General features: G+C 41.2%; 1 protein-coding gene across 2 annotated transcripts in view; it reads left to right on the top strand.

Annotated features, from left to right (window-relative positions):
- LOC124789278 (Hermansky-Pudlak syndrome 1 protein homolog) overlaps nucleotides 1–24956 on the top strand; it is a 151409-nt gene that overhangs the window by 13455 nt on the left and 112998 nt on the right. For both annotated transcript variants that reach the window (XM_047256594.1, XM_047256586.1), the window contains exons 4-5: nucleotides 16693–16938; nucleotides 23967–24312. In XM_047256594.1, coding sequence (XP_047112550.1) covers nucleotides 16693–16938; nucleotides 23967–24312 — 592 coding nt within the window. The remainder of the gene's footprint in view (nucleotides 1–16692; nucleotides 16939–23966; nucleotides 24313–24956) is intronic.

Raw genomic sequence — 24956 nt, 5'->3', positions numbered from 1 at the left:
TTGGAAGCTGGGACAAAGCATCAACATTTGCATGGTGGCTGGTTGGCTTATAGAGGATGTCATACGTATAGGACAAAAAGAAGAATGCCCATTGTTGTAGCCTACATACTGCCTGTCCATGAGCTAAAATGCAGTCCGAACAATGGGAGTAATGGCTTATGGCCAGTCAACATCTGGAATTTGATGCCTTACAGATAGGTATGACCGTATAAATGATGGCCAATGCCACATTTTCAGGCTGGGAGTAGTTGCATTGGGCAACATTGACTGACTTGGACATAAACACAATAAGGTGTTCAAAGCCACCTCCTTCTATGTGGTACAGCACTGCCCCAGCCCCATGCCGTGAGGTATCTATGGCAAGGAGAAGGCTTCTCTGGTGAAAATGGTATGTGGCACAGTGCCAATTGGAGGGCTGGTTTAAGTACAAAAATGACCCATCACACGCACTGGAGGTCACTGGAATGAAACCCCTTTTTTCTGCAAGATCTTGTGCAGATAGAACAATTCTGTGACATGGGGAATGAAATGACCATATTAGCTAATTTTTGCATAAAGGACTGCAGTTCCTTGAGATTCTGAGCCTGGGAATATTTTCTATGGCTCAGATATCCTACTTATTAGGACAGATGACCTTATTACTGATTACAAAGCTGAAGTACTCAGTGGACTACTTCACTTTTGGAGGTTGCACTAGAAGCTAACCTGGGGTAATCAAGAAAACAAGGATTGGATGTTCTGAAGGTCTTAATCGGTTGATGCCTCCATCACTATGGTACCATATAAATAATTGTGGTGTGAAGGAATTTCTTGTATCAGCTACTTCTGGAGGACTGCTGTGGTGCTAGAAATACTGAAGGGCAGCCTGTTATACATGTAGAGGCCAAAGGATATGTTGAACACCAGCAGATCGTGAGATTCTGGGTATAGTGGTTACAAATGAACCTTAGTATAACAGACACTGTTTTGCAACTTGGAAATAGTTGTTCCAGGCAGGGAATTGGAAAAGTATTGATGATGACCTGGGCATTAATGGCATTGAAATTGCCACATAATTGGAGACAGCCATCCAGTTTTTTCACTAAGACAAGGGGAGAAGCCCATTGCCTTGATGAGACAGGGGTAGTCACCTCATGGCCTCCAATCTGTCCAATTCTGCCTTAAACATAGTCCCCAGAATGTGCAGGATAGGGCGCACCTACAAGAAACGAGGCACAGATCTGGTTTTAAGTGAATTTGACTGCTACATCTGCAGCCCATCCTAACCAGGGACAAAAATATCTGAATATGAGAAACACATATTCTTCAAAATGGAAAAACCAAACTGTTTGAATGCATCTAACTTAAATATATTTTCCACATTACCAGAAGTAAAAACCAAAACTGAAAGTTTTCTTGAAACATTTTTATAAGAGACTTTGGTACCAGAAACACCTCTCCCTAGTGTGTTATGGCTACTATATGCTGTTACTCCCCTACAAAATGGTCGTATCAGGGGGGAAAGTAATGTAGCTATTTATAAGAGAACAGTACATAATAGACTTCAGCACCATTGACTTCTAGCATTAGTACCAGTTTAACAGGTTTATCCTTACCAGGATGAGTCAATGCTTCGTTTGAAGAGTTGTGATGAGGTCCAGCTAGGAATGAAATATTAGAACCAGAGTTCGTTTCGTACCTGTGTTGCCAGGTGTTGGGCAACCAACACAGACAATGTTAATTTGAGCTCTAATGCTGCCCAAAAAACAAGTAGCCGACTGACGTGGGTAGAGGGAATGATGGTATCAGTGGAAACACTGAGGGTAAGAGGGTAAATTATGTTGATTGGAATTCTTCTGAGATGGAGAACTATGAAAAGATTCCTAAATTGAGCTGTGTGAGAGAGATTTTTCAGACACACTTAAAGAGCTGCTGCCCTGTTCGTGTGCCTCTAGGCCATGTGATGAAGAGAAGGATGGCTGCACTGCATTAAATGTTTACAGAAGAGGCCAATGCTAGCATTTGATTTCCTGTTGCACCTGTTAGAAGTATTTCTCATCACACTGGTGGTGACAATGGACACTGCAGGCTCAGCTATCCTACATGAATTAAAAAGCCTGAGCAGTTTTTAGGACTTCATTTAAGGAGGGACTGAATGCTATAAAGCGTGTGCGCTTACTTCATTGTTGAGTGAATGTTGTAGAAGCAAGTCTTGAATCAAGGAGTTTGTACATGGTTGGCGATGTGGTTCTTCGGAGCACACAAAAATATGATGGTGATACAGACCCTGAACGTCAGTGACCCAGTCTTTATAGTTTTCTGACAGTTGTTTACAGTGGCAGTATAATTTCAATCAAGCAAATGCCACAGAGGATTGACACCCATAATGATCTGACAACAGGTTTGCAAATGTCAGCAAATGACAAACTATCAGAATTTTTCAAGGGGGACAACTTATGGAGCAAACCCAACATACAATGCAAAGTCCACAAAAGAAAATAATGTCTCTTTCTGATATGAAAAGGTTGCTTTGTTGAGGCATCATAAGTGCATTTTTTAATCATCAACGCCATCCAGAAATGAAGGAAACTGTAGACACTGCCAAAGTTGTCTCATTCCTGATAGACACTGTTGTGATTTGCCGCTGTAGAAAGACAATTGCTGTTGCTGTTGTTCCGATAGTTGCCTATCAAGCTGCCATTGTTCCTGCTGTTGCAGAAGCCATTGCTTTTACTTTGAACACATTAGAGTGCTTAAAGCAGGTAAGCCTACCTGAATCTGTGTGCATGGAATAGGACCTCGGTTTTATAGGGTGTTTCTATAGGTTGTCCCAAAATAATGCATACACTCTTTGAAGCTGAACACCTCTTTAATGAAAGATGGTAGATGTACAACTTTAGTGGTGTTAGGTGCCTCATGGCCCGACTGAAGGTGGTAAATGTTCAAACTGGTGTCCGTCCGTCACAGTACACTGTCGACGATGACTTACGACTGAGCGACATGCCAACTTTATTGTTTGCAATGGAATAGCATCACAGGCTTGCTCAAGCTGTTCTCTAAGATCATCCAGTGTTTGTGGTCTCGCAGCATAAACTGTGTTCTTGAGAGTACCCCACTGAAAGAAATCCAGAGGAGTTAAATCTGGAGATTGAGCGGGATACTCCAGACTTCCTCTTTGTCCTATTCATCTTGCAAGGAATGTACGATTGAGAAATGCCCTCACATCCAGGTGAAAGTGAGGTGGCACCCTATCCTGTTGAAATTAATAATCTTCATTTCCTAACACAATGCTAAGACCAGGAGTTATCATTTCCAATATTTCCAAGTATGAGTCTCCCGTGACAGTGTTATCAAAGAAGTACAGCTCGATTAGCCCTCTAGAAGACAGACCACACCAAACTGTTACTCCTGGTAGATTAACAAGCCTTTGCTCAGTTACGTATGGATTCTCCCTGGCCCAGTACACACAATTATGGCAGTTAATTGTTCCATTATGTTTAAATGTCATGCCATCTTAGCAAAGAATTCGGTCTTGGAAATGTTGCTCTTCTTCACATTACCGGGTACCATAATGTGCATTCTGGGTGTATGGCCTCTTCCCAGAGGACCACTTGTTGAGACAGCTCATAGATCACAGCATCACCGGTGACAAGGGTTACAGGTAGGGATCAATCTCTGACAGCTGTGACAGCTCCATGCCGTTGTTTGAGTCAGTTACTGCACTTTGCTGGTATTAAAGTTCCTCAAATTTGTGTGGGACTATATTGCTTTGAGGATAACAGTACAGATAATTTTATACTATTTTATTGATTTTTTGCGTATAACAAACTTCCTAATGGTGCCTACTCCCAACTATACTCTTATAAACAATTAAATGTATTCCATTTTTGGAATTGCTTTATTGATTTTCCAAATTAATCTTTCAGATTATAGCTCTCCATGGCTGCCTTTTTATAACTGTTAAAATAGTTTCATGTTCTGTCAGTGGAAAGTAATGATTAACGACAGCTATTTTGCGTACTGATGTCACATGTAATTGCATGCATATACCACAAATAAACTTTAGCATTCCTCAGTCTTACACTACCAACTGACGTAATGCTTCCAATCTCATAATTAATCACTTGAGAAGCTATTTAAATAATTTCTGATGTGATGCATCTATGCATCATTGTTCTGCGCATCACCAGAATGACGACTCCCATCCACTTGCATACTGGCACATGACTGGTAGTGCTTGACACTGCTGGATGTAATAGCAAGACAGTGCTCTTGCTGAAAAAGGGAGTGCTTGGTTTTGAAAGCTGAATCGGTAATGTGTAAGAGATACAATTTACTACATCATACTACTGTTTACAATAGGAACCCTTACACCGTGGTTTATCAACATCACATACTTTTGATCCTCAGTCGTATCTGGTGTAAGCGTGAGTTTCCAAACCAGTGAAGGGAGAGCATATGTGTCGCGATTTTGAAACCTAGAAAATACTGTATGGCATTGATGCACAAATGTTGTGTGTAAGTTGCTGGAATGAATGGTGAATTAATAGCTTTATGGATTCTTGTGATGAGGGCTCTTTCATCTAACAACATTGTAGATTTAGGGAAATCTGATCCATGACTTACCACTTAATTCTATTGGAGTCTGCTATGAGGGCAACTTTTGCCAGCTGCCTACACCTCACTGCTGTCTCCTTTAGCTTAAGGATGGCTTATGACACCTCATGGGACTACCACAACGTTACCACACTTTGTGTGTGAGATTTCAGTGGCCCACTCCTGATTATAATACTGAATCTTATATCTCACCAGTTGTTCTGTGTTTGAGTTTGGATTTCTGATAGCGCCATCTGTATACAGGATAATGGAGTCCAACAGACATCCGTGCTGAGTGTGACCCATTTTCTAATAGTGATTAATGAGCTTACAGGTACTGTGGGCCTATGGTCTCACCATTCTTATATGTCGATTAGTTTTGTGCGTGCAACAATGCTTCACCCATGAAAGTTGCTGAATTCCAGCTGTAAGGTGTCATCAGGAAAGCACAAGTTCTCACCCAGAGATTCCAGTTTTCCACTGTGAAGGCACACACTGTGCACTTCTGCCAATGCAGAGCTGAAACTTCCTGTCTTATTAAAACTGTTTCCCAGACTGGGCTCGAACCAAGGACCTTTGCCCTTCACGGGCAAATGTTCAACATCACTCTGGAAATATTCTCCCAGGCCTTGGGAAATGAGACACTAACAGAAGTAAAGTTTTGCAGTCAGGTCATAAGTCATGCTGTGTAGATAAGTTGGTAGTATGCTTAACAGCAAAAGGCAATGGTCCTGGGTTTGAATCCCCATATGGCACCTAGTTGTAATCTGCCATGAAGTTTAATATCAGTGCACCCTCTGCCGTGGAATGAAAAATCTAGAACTGTTCATCCCCCTCTAGAACTTGACCTTGGTAATGAAATGCTAAGTTTGGTAGAGCTAGTTGACAGCGAATTTCGAGGTGGCAGAGTTAGAGGAGCAATGCTTCTGCACATTAAATTTTGTGTGTAACTCAAGAAAATCTTTACAGACACACACCAAATGATGTAGGGAGCCTATGGTGATGAGTGTGTAAGCCTTACTCAGTGTTATGAATGGTTCACACGGTTTAAAAATGGCCAGACAGAAGTTAAAGTTGACCCTCGTTCAAGACACCCTTCGACATCTACTGATGGTGCTCGTGTCGACAATGTCAACAAAGTTGTGCTTGCCAATCGAAGGCTGACTGTCTTGAGAGATTGCAGAAGAATGTGATATTTCAGTTGTATCATATCATGAAATCTTGACCCAGCATCTTGGAATGCATTGTGTTGCCGCCAAGTTTGTCCCATGGCTCATGAGTCAAGACAAGAGAGACCTTTGCCCTACAACCTGTGAAGAGCTTTCTGATCGCACAAATGACAACTAAATGTTCCTTGAGAGAATAATAAATTATGATGAGATGTGGGGTTGTGGTTATGATGTTATAGGCCCGAGGTATTCCTGCCTGTCGTAAGAGGCGACTAAAAGGAGTCTCACATGTTCCAGCCTTTATGTGATGGTCCCCTGTAGGGTTTGACCACCATTTTTCAAAATTTTCCCGAAGAGCGAGCCAATTGGGGAAGGGCGCCTTACATGGTGCATCGTGTCCATCGTGCATTGGGATCTTTAAACCACTTTTTTGTTGAGGCATTGCAGTTCCGCTCCTCTTGAGTGAGGACACCTTCCTGGGTGTATTTTACTCCACCCACTATGCAGTGTCATTTTCTGTGCCAACGATGACCATGGAATTCTTTGCACCCCATATCCAGCATGGAAGCCAGTCTGTTGTGGTGGGGCTGCCATGTACCCTGTTGGTTGTAGCCTCCTGACTAAACAGAGATCACTCTGCTAATGCCTGCGCCACTAACTCCCCATGGATGTGAAGGGGTAGATGCCCATCATTCTAGGGCATTGGGACTCCTGGCAATGGCCATCCTGCCAGGTGCCCTTTGCTGTGGCTGGGTGGGACCTGTGGGGAGGGCCCCTGGTTGGAGTGGGTGGCATCAGGGTTGATGACGCGTGATGAAGCGGACCATGTTATCACTTGCTGGTGATCAAATGCCTGCAGTCTCCAAGTGTTCCAAGTCTCTGTACAATGCAAGGAAGTATGATCCTAAATCATTCCCCTCCCTGGCCACACCATGGGAGGAACGGCAGGCTAAGGATGGCAGCGAACCTTATTTGACCCGGTACCTCATATGTATGAGAGCTGATGGGGACTCCTTTGTCTTGATGAAGCCTCCATTTTTTGTAAATCATTTAGAGGACAGGGCCCTTCTTTTGGAATCCGACGATGAGCTGCGCACCAACTTAGAGCGACGAGGAGTTCATTTCGTCCATCGGGGTCCGAGGGATAATCAGGTTGCCACTGGTGCCTTCATCTTGCCCTTCGAGGGTGACACATTACTCTAGAAGGTCAAGGTGATGGTCTACTGCTGTAATGTCAATCCGTATATACCTCCCCCAGTGTGGTGCTTTAACTGGTGGAAGTTAGGCCATATGTCTTTCCGCTGTACTTCCAGCATCACACGTCAAGATTGTGGACGTCCATCCCATCCCAATACTCCATGTGCCCCGCCTCCCATCTGTGTCAACTGTGGAAAGCATCATTCCTCTTGCTCACCAGACTGCAGGATTTTACAGCAAGAAAGGAAAATCGTGGAATACAAGACCCTGAACCGACTGACCTAAACTGAGGCTAAGCGGAAATTTGAGTGCCTACGTCTTGTGGCTATGACCACCTCATATGCCACTCTTACGAGAACAGTTGTAGCCCCATCAGTTCTGCGAGTTCCAGTCGGCTCTCAGAGCCAGAAGAATACGGTGGGGGGCACTTCCCTCCCTGTTGCTTCCGTATCACCTACCTCAGGAGCACTGCCCCCCCCCCCCCCCCCCCAACCCCATCGGGGACACCAGTCTCCACTTCTCAGCTGGAGAAGCGTTAAGTCTTCTTTGGCTCCTCTCACTAGGAAGGGTCACTCCCTTCCCAGGCTAGTGGGAAAGACGACACCTGCCAGTGGCTTAAGTGCCCAAAAGCAGTTGGTCGTAGGGCTTCATGATCATCCTCTGTCATGGAAATGGAATCAGTGATGCCCTCCCAGCCAGAGAAACCCAAGGATCAGCAAGAGAAATCCTTAACGAAGACCGCCGAAACCAATGGAATTGCGGTGGCACCCGCACCACCACTGCCTACAAGCTCTGTGTCTGAGGATGAAGTGAAGATTCTGGCGTCCGCTGAGGATCTAGATCTCGCCAGACCCTCAGACACAATGGATATAGCCTGTTCAGGAAATCAGTTGGTGGCAGCGAGTGACCCTGAGGCATAAATAGACTGCCTCTTTGAGTGTTTCATGCCTTCCCAGTCCCATGATCAAGTCATCCTCCAGTGGAATTGCGGCAGTTTTTTCCACCACCTGGCAGAGCTATGGCAACTGTTAAGCTTTACACCTGCTTTCTGCATTGCCCTCCGGGAAACCTGGTTCCCGGCAATGCAGACCCCTGCCCTTCGTGGCTACAGAGGATATTACAAGAATCGTAGTGAATATAATAGTGTGTCAGGTGGAGTTTGCGTTCATGTCCTGAACTCGGTATGTAGTGAACGTGTGCCTCTTCAAACTCCTCTTGAAGCTGTGGCTGTCAGGATACAGACAACGCAAGAAATAAATATCTGCAATGGATATCGCCGTGAATGTATTGGCTGCACTGATTGATCAACTCGCTAAACCTTTCCTACTTTTGCGAGATTTTAACGTCCATAACCCCTTGTGTGGTAGCACCATGCATACTGACCGTGGCAGAGATGTCGAAAATTTACTGTCCCAACTCGACCTCTGCCTCTTAAGTACTGGTACCGCCACACATTTAAGTGTGGCCCATGGTAGTTACTCGGCCATTGATTTATCAATTTGCAGCCCAGGACTTCTCCCATCTATCCACTGGAGAGCACATAATGACCTGTGTAGTAGTGACCACTTCCCATCTTCCTGTCACTCCCCCGGCGCCATGTCCACAGACACCTACCCAGATGAGCTTTATACAAGGCAACTTGGTAGCCTTTACCTCTGCTGTCATTGTTGAGTCTCCCCCACATGGTGCCATCAATGTTGTGATTGAGCAGGTCACTAAAGCGATCGCTTCTGCAGCGGAAAACACAATCCCTCATTCTCTAGGGTGCCCCTGGTGAAAGGGTGAAAGACAGTCCCTTGGTGGTCGCTGGAAATCGCTGCGGCAATTAAAGAGTGTTGGCAAGCTCTACAGTGACATATGCGGCACCCTTCCCTAGAACACCTAATAGCTTTAAGCGGCTGTGTGTGCGCATTCGTCTGTTTATAAAACGATGGAAACAGGAGTGTTGGGAGAGGTGTGTGTTGACCATTGGGTGCCATATGTCACCTTCCCAAGTCTGGAAAAGATCAGATGTCTTTTTGAGTACCAGACTCCAACAGGTGTCCCTGCCCGGGATTGCCGAGCACTTTGCTCGAGCCTCTGCATCGGAGAACTTCCACCCACCCCCCCACCCCAACCTTTTGCACCCTCAAACGGCGGATGGAAAGGAAAGTCCTCTTGTTCACTACATGCCCCAGTGAACCCTATAACGCCCACTTTACAGAGGGGGAGATCCTCAGCGCCCTTGCACATTGCCCTGACACTGCTCCTGGGCTGGATCGGATCCACAGTCTGATGATTTAACATCTCTCGTCTGACTACAAGTGATATCTCCTCGTCCTCTTCATCCAGATCTGGTGCGATAGTGTCTTTCCTTCACAATGGCAGGAGAGCACCATATTCTGGTACTAAAACCTTGTAAAAATCTGCTTGATGTGGATAGCTATCAGCCCATCAGCCTCACCAACATTCTCTGTAAGGTGCTGGAACCTGTGGTGTGTCGGCAGTTGGTGGTTTGCATCTTGGAGTCATGGCCTACTGGCTCCATGTAAGGGCGGCTTCCGCCAGGGTCGTTCTACCACTGATAATCTTGTGTCTCTTGAGTCTGCCATCCGAACAGCATTTTCCAGATACCAACACCTGGTTGCCATCTTTTTTGACTTACGTAAAGCGTACAACATGACCAGGTAACATCATATCCTTGCCACATTGTACGAGTGGGGTCACCGAGGCCTGATCCCGATTTTTATCCAAAACTTCCTGTCGCTCCATTGTTTCCGTGTCCAACTTGGTGCCTCCCCTAGTACCCCTCCCCCCCCTCCCCGTCCCGTATTCAGGAGAATGGCATTCCACAGGGCTCCGTATTGAGTGTCTCACTATTTTTAGTGGCTATTAATGGCCTAGCAGCATCTGTAGGGCCATCGGTCTCCCCTTCTCTGTATGCGCATGACTTCTGCATTTAGTATTGCTCCTTCAGTACTGATGTTGCTGGGCGGCGCCTGCAGGAAGCCATTGCAGTCATGGGCTCTAGCCCACGGGTTCCAGTTTTCAGCTACAAAGTCATGTGTCATGCGCTTCTCTCGGCATTGTACTGTTCATCTGGAACCAGAACTTTCTCTTACTGACGATCCACTCATTGTAGTGGAGGCATATCAATTCTTTGGACTGGTTTTCGATTCCCGATTGACTTGGCTACCTCACCTTCTTCATTGTAAGTGGAAGTGCTGGCAGCACCTCAATGCCGTCCGCTGCCTGAACAACTGAGGTGCAGATCGCTCTATGCTGCAGATCGCTCTATGCTGCTGCAGCTCTACAGAGCCCTTGTTCAATCCCGCCTTGACTATGGGAGTTTGGTTTATGATTCAGCGGCGCCCTTAGCATTGCGTTTACTCAACCCCGTGCACCACTGTGGCATTCGCCTAGTGATGGGAGCTTTTAGAATGAGTCCGGTGACCAGTGTCCTGGTGGAGGCCGGTGTCCCTCCATTGCGGATCCGATGTGCACAACTGCTCGCCAGTTATGTTGCACACATTCTTAGTTCTCCTGAGCATCCGAATTACCATCTCCTTTTCCCACCTGCGGCAGTTCAAATCCCGCATTGGCAGCCTAGTCAGGGTTCACAATTGTGGTTTGCGTGCAATCTCTTCTCTCCAAACTGCAATCCTTCCCTTTACCACCTCTCCTTGAGGTCCATTCATGCACACCTCCACGGTGTACACCTTGGCCGAAGCTTTGTCTGGAGCTTTTGCATGGCCCTAAGGACTCCAGTAACTCCGCTGCTATCCACTGTCAGTTCCTCTCAATTCTTGACATTCTGGGGCCATCTCGATTCTTGACATTCTGGGGCTCGGAAGTTGTTTATACTGACAGATCACTGGCTGATGGTAATGTTGGCTTTCCTATGTCTACAGACACCATATTGAACAGCATTCCTTGCTCGCTGGCTGCAGTGTATTCACTGCCAGACAGATGTGAAAGTTGACCTCCTAGCCTATGACTTGGCCTCGGGGAGGGATAAGGGGACTTCCAGCTGCTTCTGGTTGTCACGTCTTCCTGACCCCTCCCTACTCCATGATATTCCAAATTCACCCTCATTTTTTTACATTCAGAGTTATTTTACATTTTCAATCCTCTGTAGGAAAGGGGGCATGGTCTTCGGTGAAGGATAAATGCCCTCCTCTGTCAACATGTGGAGTATACAAAATTCCGTGTATGTGTGGTAAAGTTTATATTAGAAATACCAAGAGGGGCATAAACACATGGCTAAAAGAGCACGCAACAGAGCATGCTCTTCAGTTAGGAAACCACAAAGTGAAGTTTTTGAAACAGAAATTGTATCTACAACATCAAATTATTATCCACGACTGTGTAGAGAAGCCATCAGAATTTATAAGCATCAGGATAATTTTAGTAGGAAAGAGGAGGCAATGAAACTTAGCGACATGTGGAAAGTGGCTCTGCAGAATCGCTAGACAGCTTTATCTTCGACAAGACGACAATCGATAGTCAAGTTTTATCTTTGACAAGGATTATTTCTGCTCATCACGTGTTACTTTGACCATGCCCTCTTTCGTACAGTATTTATGTCACTGTCAGACGTCCAACCAGTCAGTCGACAAGACTCAGTGGAAGAGCAACTCTGAGGATGTCCAGCGCAGTCCTGGACAAAATGTCAGGAGCAGAAGAGTTTCATGGACCACGACTTTACATCCCAAAAGGTTTACCAGCAGCTAATTAATAATCAGCCCTATGGTGTGAGTGTGAGGTTACTCAAACTTGAAAACCTCCGCATGCATATCACATGCACTCTGTTAGGACAGCTGCTTTCTTTGTATAGGAAATGCTTGACCTTTTTCAGGGACATAACAATTCTGCACCTGGTATTGGAAACCAAGATATCCACATCAGAGATTGTAGCAAAACCATGCAAGCCTTTTATTTAAGCCCTCCACTCAGTTCCAAACCATAACATTGGGATTAATTCTGAGTGTGATGTTGCAAAGACTGAACCAATCGTCCACATAGTGTGCAAGGCTAGCGGTCTCCACCAAGTTCACCCATCCCCCTTAAAGATCTGAATATGGTGTAACTAAGTCATCAGGTGGTATTTGTGTCTATATAAGCTAGAATTAGAGGCATATTGCACCTAGAGTGTTCAGTATCTGCCAGCACAACCTTCTCCACATCTCAGATGAGACCTTTCAGGAAACATACCATGTTCACACTGCCCTTCCATCTTGACCTGCCAGCTGTTTTCCTGAGGGGCTTCATCACTTGTGTAATATTGGAGTTCTCACTATCAAGCGTATTAACCCTCTGTGTTTGTCTGAACTTGGTGTGAGAATTAGACACTAGCTCACCAGATGAGGCATATTGTGTTGACTCAGATGTGCTGTCAACAGTGGGCAGTACCTTGTATCTGTTTTTAAGCCATAAGGGAATAATTGTCCAGCCTGTACCCACATCCACCTCATGTCCATAAATTTGCAAACCTACTACTGCCGGTCATTTACCATAATAATGATGGACTAACCAGGTCATGCCCATCAGAACACAGCTTCGTCTGTATGTACGAGGGGCTCCAGAGGTACCATAGCTTTTACCACTATGGTCTCCAATGTCACTGCAACAAAGTTTAGCAGCTTAATACCTTTTGACTGTAGCCCATATACATTCTAGCTGTCTGTAGACAACAGTCAGTTTCACTAGTGTCTGCACACAACAGACAGTTCCTGTTTCCTGCTATACATCAGAGACTAACTCCAAGGAATCTACAACAATAGTAGATCAAACTACAAAACTTTTGTGCTTTTGATGCCATAAAGCTTCTTCTTCTTCTTCTTCTCCTTTAGTGCTTATCTCTTATGACAGGTTTTGACTGGAGGCTCTTGATCGTGTTGTTCTGAGCATTTTCCTTCATCTGTTTGTTTGTTTCTTTGTGCATTTCCAATGTCATCTTCGTACCTCTTCCTCTCATTCCTTTCACTTTTCACTCTATAACTTTTCGTTGCCAACAATTTCTGTGCCGTACATGTCCCAGCTAAGATTTTTTCATCTTCATGATCACTTCCAATAATCTTCTTTCTTCCAGTATTTTCTGCATTACTTCTTCATTCTTAAGTCTATCAGGCCAGTTTACATTAAGTATTCTTCTTCATAGTCACATTTCAAAATTGCTAAATATCTTCCCTCTTTTGTTTTAGCTGTCCATGATTCACTGCTGTATAACACTAGACAAACATTTAGCAAATCTTTTCCTTATCTTCATTGGAATTCTTCTGGCTGTTAGTAGCTGCCTCACCTTTTCAAATACTCTCTTTCCCATCGATATCCTTCTCCTTATTTCTTCTGTACAGCTTCCATTCCATGTAATTAAACTTCTCAGGTACAGGAATGATGATAATTGTTCTTTCTCTTTTCGGTCTAGGAATACATTAACAGGAGCTTCCTTCTTCCTTAGTCTCATCAGTTTTTTTCCTCTTTATTTGACTTCATTCAGTGCTTACTATTTATGAACTACTTTTCTGTTATACAGTTTTATGTTAGCCTGGAGCAGTTGCAGACACCAGTAAGGTCTCCAACTAGTTTTTCTTCAGTGTTGTTTGTTATTTTATGTTCTCTATCACATGGGCGGCAACCGATACTAACAGCCTTGACCAGGCTTTGACACAATGCACTACAGCTCGCAGGACTCCATAAAATTTGCTCCAAGGAGAAGCTTGAACATTGAAACCAACACACCTTAATTAAAAAAAGTAATTGTACATGTATTAATTGTTTTTGATGCACTTATCTTGGCAAGAACATTTAATGCAACCAATTGTTTATGAAAGACTTTGTGGTTATATTAATGGTGCTTCCTTTTTTTATATTAACTTGTGTAAGGGAAGATAAGAGAATTTCCCTTTATGGTTTAAAGATATACATTTTTTTATGATTAGGTCCATGGACCTGTAGTTTAGTGAAGATTATATTAAATATGTCTTTGAGTGCTGAGCCCAAGCATTTGGGTTTGAGAACATACAGGTTATCAGCAATAACAGTTTACAGGATGTCATCTAGAAATACCTTTACTTTTGCTTTCATCAATATAGTAGGAAAGTTATGGTAGAATGTAAATAATTAAATAATTTAGGAGTAATTGCTACCCACCATATAGCGGAGATGTTGAGTCGCAGAGAGGTACAACAAAAAGACTATTAAACAAGTAAGCTTTTGGTCAAAAGGCATTCTTCTGAATTGGACCCCCCCCCCCCCCCCCCCAAAGAAAAAAAAACACACACACACACACACACACACACACACACACACACACACACACACAAAAGACCACTGTCCGTGGCTGCAGAGGCCAGACTGCAAGCAGTTGTACATTATGAGAGAAGGAATCTGCATGGCAATTGAGTCGTTAGGTGGAAGTTAGGGGAGAGGAAGGAGGGTGGAGTGTAAAAGGAGAGAGATAAAAAGACCATGGGGACATTGGTGGAATAGAGGGCTGTGTAGTGCTGGAATGGGGACAGGCAAGGGGATAGGTGGGTGAAGGACAATGATTAATGAAGGTTGAGCCCAGGACGGCTACAGGAATGTAGGATATATTGCAGGGACAGTTCCCACTTCTGCCATTCAGAAAAGCTGGATCAAGGGTGAGAACATCCTATCCACATTCCTCCAGAATCTCAACACCTTCTCCCCCGTTCACTTCACCTGGTCCGCCTCAACCCAACATCCCACCTTCCTCGATGTTGACCTCCGGCTCATCGGTATCTCTGTCCATATCAAACCTACCAACTACCAGCAGTACTTCCATTTCGACAGGTGCCACCCATTCTATATCAAGGAGTCCCTTCCTCACAGTTTAGCCACCCATGGCTGTTGCATTTCCAGTGATGAGCAGTCCGTTTCAAAACATACCAAGGGTCTCAATGGAACATTCAAAGACTGTAATTATCCTCCCAACCCTGTACAGAAACAGATCTACCGTGCCTTATCTCTCCAGTCACCCGCCACCTCCCAAAGTCTGTCTGTCTGGCCTCAGAAGAGCATTCCACTCAGTACTCAGTGCCACCCAGGACTGGAGCAACTGAATCACATTCTCTGACAGAGTTTGGATTACCTCTCGTTATGCCTTGAAATGAGAAATGTCCTACCCACTATCCTTCCTACCCCTCCCACTATGGTATTCTGTTGCCTACCAAACCTACACAATATCCTCATTCGTACTTACACAACCCCTGCTTGCAACCCATTATCTCATAGGTCATACCCCTGTAATAGATCTGAATGCATGCCCTGTCCCATACATCCTCCCACCACTGCCTACTCCAGTCCAGTCACAAGCATCACCTATCCCATCCAAGGTAGGGCCACCTGTGAAACTAGTCATGTGACCTAGAACCTCAGCTGCAACCACTGTGCTGCATTCTATGTGGTCATGACAACCAACAAGCTGTCTGTTTGCATGAATGGCCATTGACAAACTTTTGCCAAGAGACAGCTGGATCACCCTGTTACTGACCATGCTGCCCAAAACAATGTGCTTCACTTCAGTGATTACTTCACCAGCCTACACCATCTGGATCTCTCCTACCAACACTAGCTTTTCTGAATTCACAGGTGGTAATACTTACCGCAATATATCCCATGTTTCAGCAACATCCTGTGGCCTCAACCTACACTAGTCCCTCTCCTTCACCTACCTATCCCCTTCCCCACTCCCACTCCAGCAATTCACAGCCCTCTGTTTCCCCAATGCACACACAGTCTCCCCCTCCACCTTCCGTCTAACCTCCTACCTTCCCTGCAAAATGATTCAAATGGCTCCGAGGACTATGGGACTCAACATCTGAGGTCATCAGTCCCCTAGGACTTAGAACTACTTAAACTTAACTAACCTAAGGACATCACACACATCCATGCCCGAGGCAGGATTCGAACCTGCGACCATAGCGGTCGCGTGGTTCCAGACCTTCCCTGAACCTCTACATTTTCATAACATTGTTTTTATCCAGCTTGAAATTCCCATTGTCTTTTTATCATATGTTTTCGTTTGGTGAGGTGTCTGTCAGTTATGGTTTAAGGCTTTCACACATATTGCAGTAAAAGTGTTGGGATGTTTCACTGATTGTTGCAGTGCATACAGCGAGATACTTTCTTTTATTTCATGATTGTGGTAAACTGATTCCATGGAAACATAAATAAGTCATTATGAAATTAAGAGTAAAAGATCATTTCCTGGAAGTTAAAATCTCTATCTTGAATGAGTTATAACAACGTGTGTAAAAAAACAGATGACAGAATGCATTTTTATTTTGAGTTTCTGAGCTGTTACTCTTTGAAAGATTCAGCAAACATTATGAAGGACAGTGGTGGCTTTGTTTCCATTGGTTCAACTTTGTGAAGCTACATTTGCTCTCAGGCATGGATAAAATAATTATATACTATCCATTTTTTCTGTTTAATGAAGTCCATGTCCTCCCAAATTTAATGCAAGTACATCCTTTATGATTTGTGCACAAAGTTTCCACTCTAACAGATCAAAAGTCTTTAGTTGAGATCTAATTGCTCTGGGCTGACATCTAACATGAAGATTCTAGTTTTGTCAAAATTTTGTAACACTTTTTTTAATTTTGTACTGGGATTTTTACTTTTGAAGAATACGTATTACATTTGTAATATTGGAATATGAATGATTAATATCTTGAACTAGAGTATAATAACCCCATGATTTCAGATACAACTTCTTAAATTTCTTAATCAGTTTAATTTGTTTCAGTTTAAAAAGTAACAAAAATCGGGCAGCTTTATTATCTCGCCTCCTTGATACTTGGACACTTCTACAAGATACGGATCAGGCTGTACTTGTGGAAGCAGTGGAGCAGCTGATGGTGAATGTGGACTTAAGTTCGGCAACTTTGAGAACACTTCAAGAAGCAACAGAGAAACTCAAAACATGTCCAGATTTCTCTAAACTTCATACAATGATTCTTGTGGAGAACAAGTTTCTTTCACTTTATTCAAGGTCAGTATATTTTCCTCTGTACTTTCTTACTTTTTGCGTCAGTAAAAATTTATAAAATAAAGAGAGAAAGCATTTTTGTGTATGGTTCAGGAAGCAAGTAGATGGTTTAATAGTAAAGAAAATTAAAAAATTAGTTCAATATTTTTGAAATGTTTGAGATTTGCCAGTGACTGTAACAGGAATATTGAAAGAGATTTTTTATTCACTTGATCAATTACAGGCCTGATTTTGTATGAATTGCACTTATCTTGAATCTCATAGTCTGATTGCTTTGTATTGTGGTTGGGTTGCAAAGTGGCCATCAGACTCTCAATGTATCTCTGAAGCCTTGTCCATTTTATTAGCTCAATGCCAATAACATCATTCCAGAGGTCACAAACAGTGGTAGGAGCGCCAAAGAGCTAATAATGCATATGCCTATAAATTTATATCATGATTAAATGTTTTGTTTGGGTTTTTCTGTGTGTTGGTAAGATTAGTTTCATCTGCAATTTGTACTGTTAACTTGTCTGTGAAAAAGACACACTTAAAACACTGTTACAGTGTAGGCAACTGTAGCATTGATTGGGACAGTGTGGTATCATCTCCTTTCAATCTAAAAAGGACATTTGCAAATAAAGCACTTTATTTTTTTCCAAATCATTCAATTTTTCTGTATCTTGGGCTTTTTAGAAGCTTGTAGTACCAGTATATCAGCAACAAGTTCATTATCATCAGCCTCCCAAAAATTATTTTAATTATGTGGTGTTTTATAGTAGTCTCTGGCTTGCTATCACTATCTGCAGATTCCAGCGCATTTGTAGTCGTAGTAGGATCTTCATCTGAATCATCAAAATGTAATCCATCCTCACTGTCAGACAGACATTCTTCGCAAGTCATCACTTTATGTTGTCCATTTTCAAAATACAACGAAGACTCCATTACAACACTTGAACTAGCCGAAAAAACTAGAAGAAAGCAGAATGGAGGAAGCACTAATTTATAATCACTCAAGTTGTGTTGGGAACATTACTATGCATGTATGCAAACAAAATTTATTCATGTAGTACTTACATATTTATTAGTAACGAACTGAACTAAACAGTATACTCATCAAAGCTTATAGAAGCACTATATTTTTTTTATGTTTGAGTGTTCTTGCCTGCAACTACCAATTATCACCATTAAGAGAGAGCAATGCGAAGACTGACAGTGCTACACAGAGCAACACATATTGTCACGTCATCAGCTCATAGTGCATTCTGATGGTAGATCTTTTCAGTTACCCTCAATTACAATACCATTACATAAGGCAGTTCCCATTGTTAAACATCAAGGACAACAATGTAAAGAGGTTTTCAGTGGTACTGAGCCCCAGTCGTACAGTATTTTTTTGAAGGAATACACCATCGTTTGACTGAATATTTCCTGTGTGCAAACTAGATTTTGATTTTGATGCCATTGAGTACAGTGAGAAACATATTTTGCTGTTTACCATGCAGGACGACATTATTTCATGCCAATATACTCAATAATGTTCTTAGACCATAAACATCATTTTGCTGTGCACTGTGCAGGATGACATATTACTGTACAGGCACATATCTGGGAAAATCAGCCCAAAGCAGGTAAACACAAGTTTTGTGCTGAATAGTGTATATATCCATCCTGCACAATACACAGCAAAATCATGTTAATGGTCTAAGAACATTGTATTCGATAATGATGTGAAATAATATGTCACCCAGCACAGTACACAGCAAAATATGTTAATGATCTAAGATAATTGTACTCAATGATGGCATGAAAGCCAAAATCTAGATTGTACACAGGAAATATCAGGAAATATACAATCGGATGGCTGTGTATTCCTTAAAGAAAGAAAGAAAGAAAGAAATACAAAGAAAGTTGGAACTGTGCTTTGCACAACTGCAAAGCTGCACAGTGAGTGTTTAAAATTATTGAATGACTTGAACAAGGAACTAAAAGAATCCTTTGATGATCTACAGGTGCTACAAATTCACACCTGTAATTAGCACAATCACACATATTTGTGACACTTTCAAAACAGGTACATCCGAAATTAACTGGGAAATTGTGTCATTTTGGAGAGTGCTTTATTATTTATTTCATGACTTACCTGCATGGAGGTTACAATACACTGAGATAACTGGATCTCCATCCTTTCCTGTGTTATTTATGGAACAAGATAGGTTGAAAATGCCGATGCAGCTGAAACGGCTGTGGAAATTTTCGAATACATTTGAACTTACATTACTGAGATGAAGTAGTCTTAAACCGTTCCTCAGCCATATAGTGTCAGAATTGTTTCTGAAGTTGTAAATGGCAAATTGATAGCTCCAAAACTGGCATTCTTCAGTCCAATAGCACGTTTGTTGAAACTATTTTTACTCAGTTCTCAGAACAATATCTCGATGGCTCTATTTCTGTATGGTGAATGACGTAATCTTGTGAACATTTTGATGTAGTGGGTTGTGAAACTAGACGTCTTAAAAAGCAAAACCTCATCTTTAATGAAAATCGACTTGAAGGCTGTAAAGAATCTTATTATGGCAAGACATTTCAATCTGGATTTTGCTACAATAAGTGCACTAAAAAAATTAAGAATGTGTGTGAAAAAGAAATATTGTTGCTAAAGGAAAATGTGAACGTGCAGTTTTGGCGTATTAGAGGAGTTGCGAGAAAGGTCACCCCCTCAAATACAACTTAAAACATACATCATTTCTTGCTTGAATCCAGAAGTCACATTAAACCATGAAGTAGCTCAAAGAATATGGACAGCATATCTTGAAATTTTGGTGTCAAATGGAAGAATGTTGGGTTCAAAGACAGATGGTGACAAACTTGTGTTTGTGGAGATTTGGAGAGAAAAAAAAAAAAAGAAATGTTACAAAACAATGAAAATTATCTTGATAAATCCTGGATTCATATAATCAAATTATTTTCAAAGCCAGGCACAAATTTCCAACATTTTGTACAAATTATGTTAATGCTGTCAAATGAAAATGCTTCTGTTGAACAAGGCTTTTCTGTAAAATATGAAATTATAGTTGAAAATGAAACAGAGAGGAAAAAAAGCCTCATTGCTTGAAAGTACATGTGTGACACAGTCCGGGACGCTAATAGAGTTGACAATTTCGACATCGACAAAAGTCTTATATACTGTTTTCACAGTGCACATTCTTTCTACAAAGTTGGTATGAATAATAATGAGAAGAAAAGTGAAAGAGAGAAAGACAAATGATTGTTGAACAAATGAAAGAAACAAAAAGAACAAGTATCTTGAGTGAAGCCCCAAACACTTCAGCAGAGATAGAAGATTCAAAGAAATTATTTATTCACTTTTATTATGATAAGTTTATAGAGGTTGTTCCCTTTAATCAGAATGTAATTATGTATGTATATTTGTAAAAACAGGATTTTTGATTTGTTGTTTGATATTTTCTACTGCCTGTAAGTCAAGACACAATATTTTATAAATATTTTAATTCATATCTGTGATTTATACAACTAAAGAAATATGTTATAATTAATTATGGATATTCTAATAATTAACAGTACATAATTTTGAAAACAAAGGATGTTTTACTGTCAAATTTAATAAAATAGTAACCTGGAAAAAAATTTGACTGGTAAATTCTGGAGTGAATTTGAAACTGACTAATCACTGAATACCCTGTACTGAAGATGTTACACTAAAGCTTGCATGTTTGCAGCAGGTACCACAAGTTTGATATTAATTAGGTTTGCTTGATCACACTGTTAGAAACTGCAGGTATCAGTTTCTCTAATTCCTTATTTGCTGCTACCAGATCTTGAAGTTTTAATATTCATCATTAAAACAGCATCAAATATAACTCCATTATTTTTCAAACTGGGTGAGATCTAGAGAACAGAAATGGAGTGAGTATGAGGTTAATGTTGAGGGTCGCATACATTAGAAATCAAGGTACTGTTGGTGTCACTGCTATACCAGCTTCCTTCCTTCCCACTATAATTCCACAAGTACTATGAGTATGAGAATGGCGGCACTGTGGTCACTTCCTACTCATTGACTTGTTCTGTTACTGAAGCTTTAAGATTATAAGGGCAGTCATGACTTATCATAGGAGTTGAATGTACAATTTCATTTTTGCTAAGCAGCATTTTCATTGTGAAAGGACCAGTTTATGGGACAGATGACCTTTAACAAATCTGTTTCTTGTGAGACTGTGGAGGGAGTAAGACAAAAACTAAGTGATGCAGTGAATACAATTGCAAATGTTCTCCAGTAGGGGAAGAGTGATGTCTGAATAAGATCAGTGCTATAGTCCATGCTTCAGACAACATTTTTGCGCAGTACATTCAAAGTGGTTGTATTCTTGCATATTCCACCTTCACCATAAGAAAATAGTATGCTGTCAAACAAAAACTGAACACAGAGTAACATTACTGTTTTGTCCCTGTGACCAAACAGTGGGCCATTTGTGTATTATTTTGGTCATGGCAACTTGTGTTTATGAGCTAACAGTGAGTTATGTAGCTTATTAACTTCTGTTACTTTTTTGAAAAGTGCAGTAAATTTTTTATAATAATTAATCACCATTTAGAAAACACACCTAATCCCCGTGTCCTGTTTTCTTGTACTGTTGTCATGTACTTGGTAATGTGTCAGAGGTGTGTGTGTATGTCAGTGTACTTGTCAGATATTCTCTGAATAAAGTTTCAACATTAAATTAAATTTACAGTAGTGTTTAAAATGTGTGTGTAAACAGAACAATATTCACTATTACCAGTCAATCACTATATTGGTATATAATGATAATCATGCCCAGTGGTTGTGTATGGAGCAGCAGTGTAACGAGTCCTCAGTTATACCTGTGGGCTTGTGTACGCTCTCTCCTTTCTACACTGATATAACCCACTTTTATCCAACATCAGACTGAAATGCAGAGTTTTCAGTTAAATGGGCACTAGAGGAGACTAACGAATCGAGTCATTGAAAGTATGGAGGCAGCAAGTTTGGAGACGGCATTGTAGGACCCACTGGTGAGATTAAAGCATGTAAACAGAGCTCATTCCTGATGTCCAGTGAGAGCAGCCCACACAAACAAAAGGAATGCTGTCTCTGCTCCTGTGACACACTGTTCCAGTCCCTTTGAATGACACTGTTATGCCTGACTAGTCGATGAACTCTGAAGAGCTGATGCATCCACTAGGTTATGTTAGTCTAGGCTTGCTATATGCTCATAAAAAGCTCTTCAGAAAATTTAGCGTGTTGCTGACAAATGTAATTAACCCCAAATCTGGCACATGAAAGGTAAATTTACTATGTGTAAGTCTTTCTAAGTACAATTGTGTAAAAAACTGTACAGTTACAGTTGCACCAAAACTAAAATTTCAGAAGTAAGAATTGTAAGAACGGCATTTACAAAGTTAAATTAACTGATATTAATTACACTCCAGGATCTGAAAGCTGATAAGGAATATGAAATTTATTAAAGGACCTAATCAAGAATGTTACTCTGAATTGAGAATTGTTGACAGAAAGAAAAATGACACTACAGGTCTCAGAGTTGTTCATCGTGCAGCAGAAATAACTGTCACATTCTGAACAACATTGTAAATCAAACAAAACAGAGAACAGGGATCACTGTTTTATTAAAAAGAAACATAAACACTCTTCTTCAATGGTTTTAAAGGAGACATCAGTCAAATGATGACTATTTGTAACATAGCTGATGACATTAATGAAAGTTGTCTATGATTTTGTGTTTATCATAGGCAGAGTAGCAGCAAATTCTAATTGCATTGTTTCCTTTCATTATTTTGTTTTATAGAGTGATATATGTCGAGTTTAGCCTTTGATTGCGAGCGAGGCAGGAAACTGCACAGGACCAAGATAGTGACTAGGTATGTCATTGTTACTGCCACACAAAGACATGAAATGAGTGAGGAATATTTCTCTCATTGAGATTTATAGGCTATGATCTCATTTTGTTGAAGTTACATGTCTTAAAGTTCATCTGATTTAGCCTGCAATGTTCCTTGTGCCACAGTGGGTTGGGAATCATAGATTCAGTATTCTTGCGAAAATGCAGGGTATTTTAAAAATGTTCATTCAATTTCACAAGAGTGATTATTCTACACGAATGAAGATAGAAACTTGATGTAAATTTCAACTTGCACATTCAACTACAAAGTTTTTATCATCCAATATTACAAGAGTATGTTTCTCACAAGCATGCACATACAGCCTTGGTGACCTTTTTACAATTATGCAATTATGTTTATGATAAAAGCTTTCATCAACCTTTCACAAAAGTTCAGTATGCATTACAAACATGCAGATCATAGTCAAACTTGTTACTAACTTTAAAAATCAACCAGAGACAGCAGTCGTGTGTGTGAGTTGTGTGTGTGAGTTATGTATGTGTGCAACTGCAACTCAGCATCTCAACTTTATGATGAGTAGCAGATATCCTTTTCATAATATTGTTACAATTATGAAAAGGATAGATTGCTACTCACCGTAAAGATGACATGTAGAGTTGCAGACATGAATGAACAAACAAGCTGGCTGCACCAGGGAAATCCCAACTTGTAACCACAGCAGCTTATGGCTAGAGCTAAGATAAACATTTAGTTTCCATGTGTAAAGTAAAATTCGCCTTAGGTTTCTATCTTCGTAAAGAAGACAGAGACTTGTTAAAATGGATGAATGTTTCTGAAATACTGGTATTTTCACAATAAAACTCTTGTACTTCACCACTTTGTGGTATTTATTGAAAATGACCACACTACAGAAATCTAAGTTGTAGGCCTAAATGTAAGTGCTCATATGATCATATGTATATTGTCATATGAGAAATGATAAATCTCTCTCTCTCTCTCTCTCTCTCTCTCTCTCTGCTTTACTACAGCTTCATACACATCCTCCTCCTCCTCCTCCTCCTCCTTTTACTACTACTACTATTTTGTCATAGATTATTATTGCCTGTGATGCTGAGTCATATTGTGAACTCATATTCAGTAATAATTGTTGACAGTCGTAACGCCCAGGACCTGTCACCACATGATATAATATTTCTGAGCTTGCTGTGTGAAGCCCACTACATGATGCCAAGTGGAACACGTCCTTCTGAAGCAAATGAAAGTGATTCAAGTGAAGAGTTCTACAGCCCTGCTGGTAGTCCTCGTGATAGTCCACACCATATAAAAAAACAGCTTGCAACCTCTCTTACAGTTAGTGTGGATATGTTTGATGGCAGCTGTGAACAAGATGTCCTCAATACACAACTTGTCCTGTTAACTGGTGGTTGTTCTGTGTACACTCCACATATTGTACACATAACTTCAGTTGAGGATGGTGTATATCTGCTGTTTATAATTGAGGTAAGAAGTACAGAAAATACATTTAATGCACAAGAATTATGCTCTTTTGCCCTTACATCCAGTTGTTCATCTTTGGTTATAAGATAAATGTTAATATTCAGTGTTAAATTTCAGTTTCTGCAACTAATTTCTTAATTTTCATAACCTTTGTGATTTCGTTTGAAATAGATCTTCATAGTTTATGTATGACATTATTGTTCTTCGCATATGTAAAGTGCTCTGTTTTCCCATTGTTCAAGTGCCAAAGTACTAGTTATTCATCCAGTATCTGTGTACTTTAGATGTATAGTTTGATACACCAATGTGTTTTTTGGGTATTTTTGTTGCCATTTGTGTGTGTTTTTTTAATTAAAATGGCCATAGACGTGAGTGAGTGCTGCACTGAAAAGCTCCACTTCAGTAATAGACCTGGAAACACATAAAATAGTGGTTCTGACAGTTTACTGGGCCCCAACAACAAATGTTTTAAATTTCTGTAAGCAACTAGAAACAGTTGGGACATAATTGTATATGGAGATTTCAGTATGGATTTCAGCTTGAGTAGTCCTGCTCAAGGTCACTTAGAATTGCTGATGTCCACATTTAGTTTGATCCTCACAACATTATTCCCACAAAGAGTAGAAGGGCATATGTAACAGCAACTG

The sequence above is a fragment of the Schistocerca piceifrons genome, chromosome 1 (assembly GCF_021461385.2).
Source record: "Schistocerca piceifrons isolate TAMUIC-IGC-003096 chromosome 1, iqSchPice1.1, whole genome shotgun sequence".
Classification (NCBI taxonomy): domain Eukaryota; kingdom Metazoa; phylum Arthropoda; class Insecta; order Orthoptera; family Acrididae; genus Schistocerca; species Schistocerca piceifrons.
This window is presented reverse-complemented; position numbering and strand designations above follow the sequence as displayed.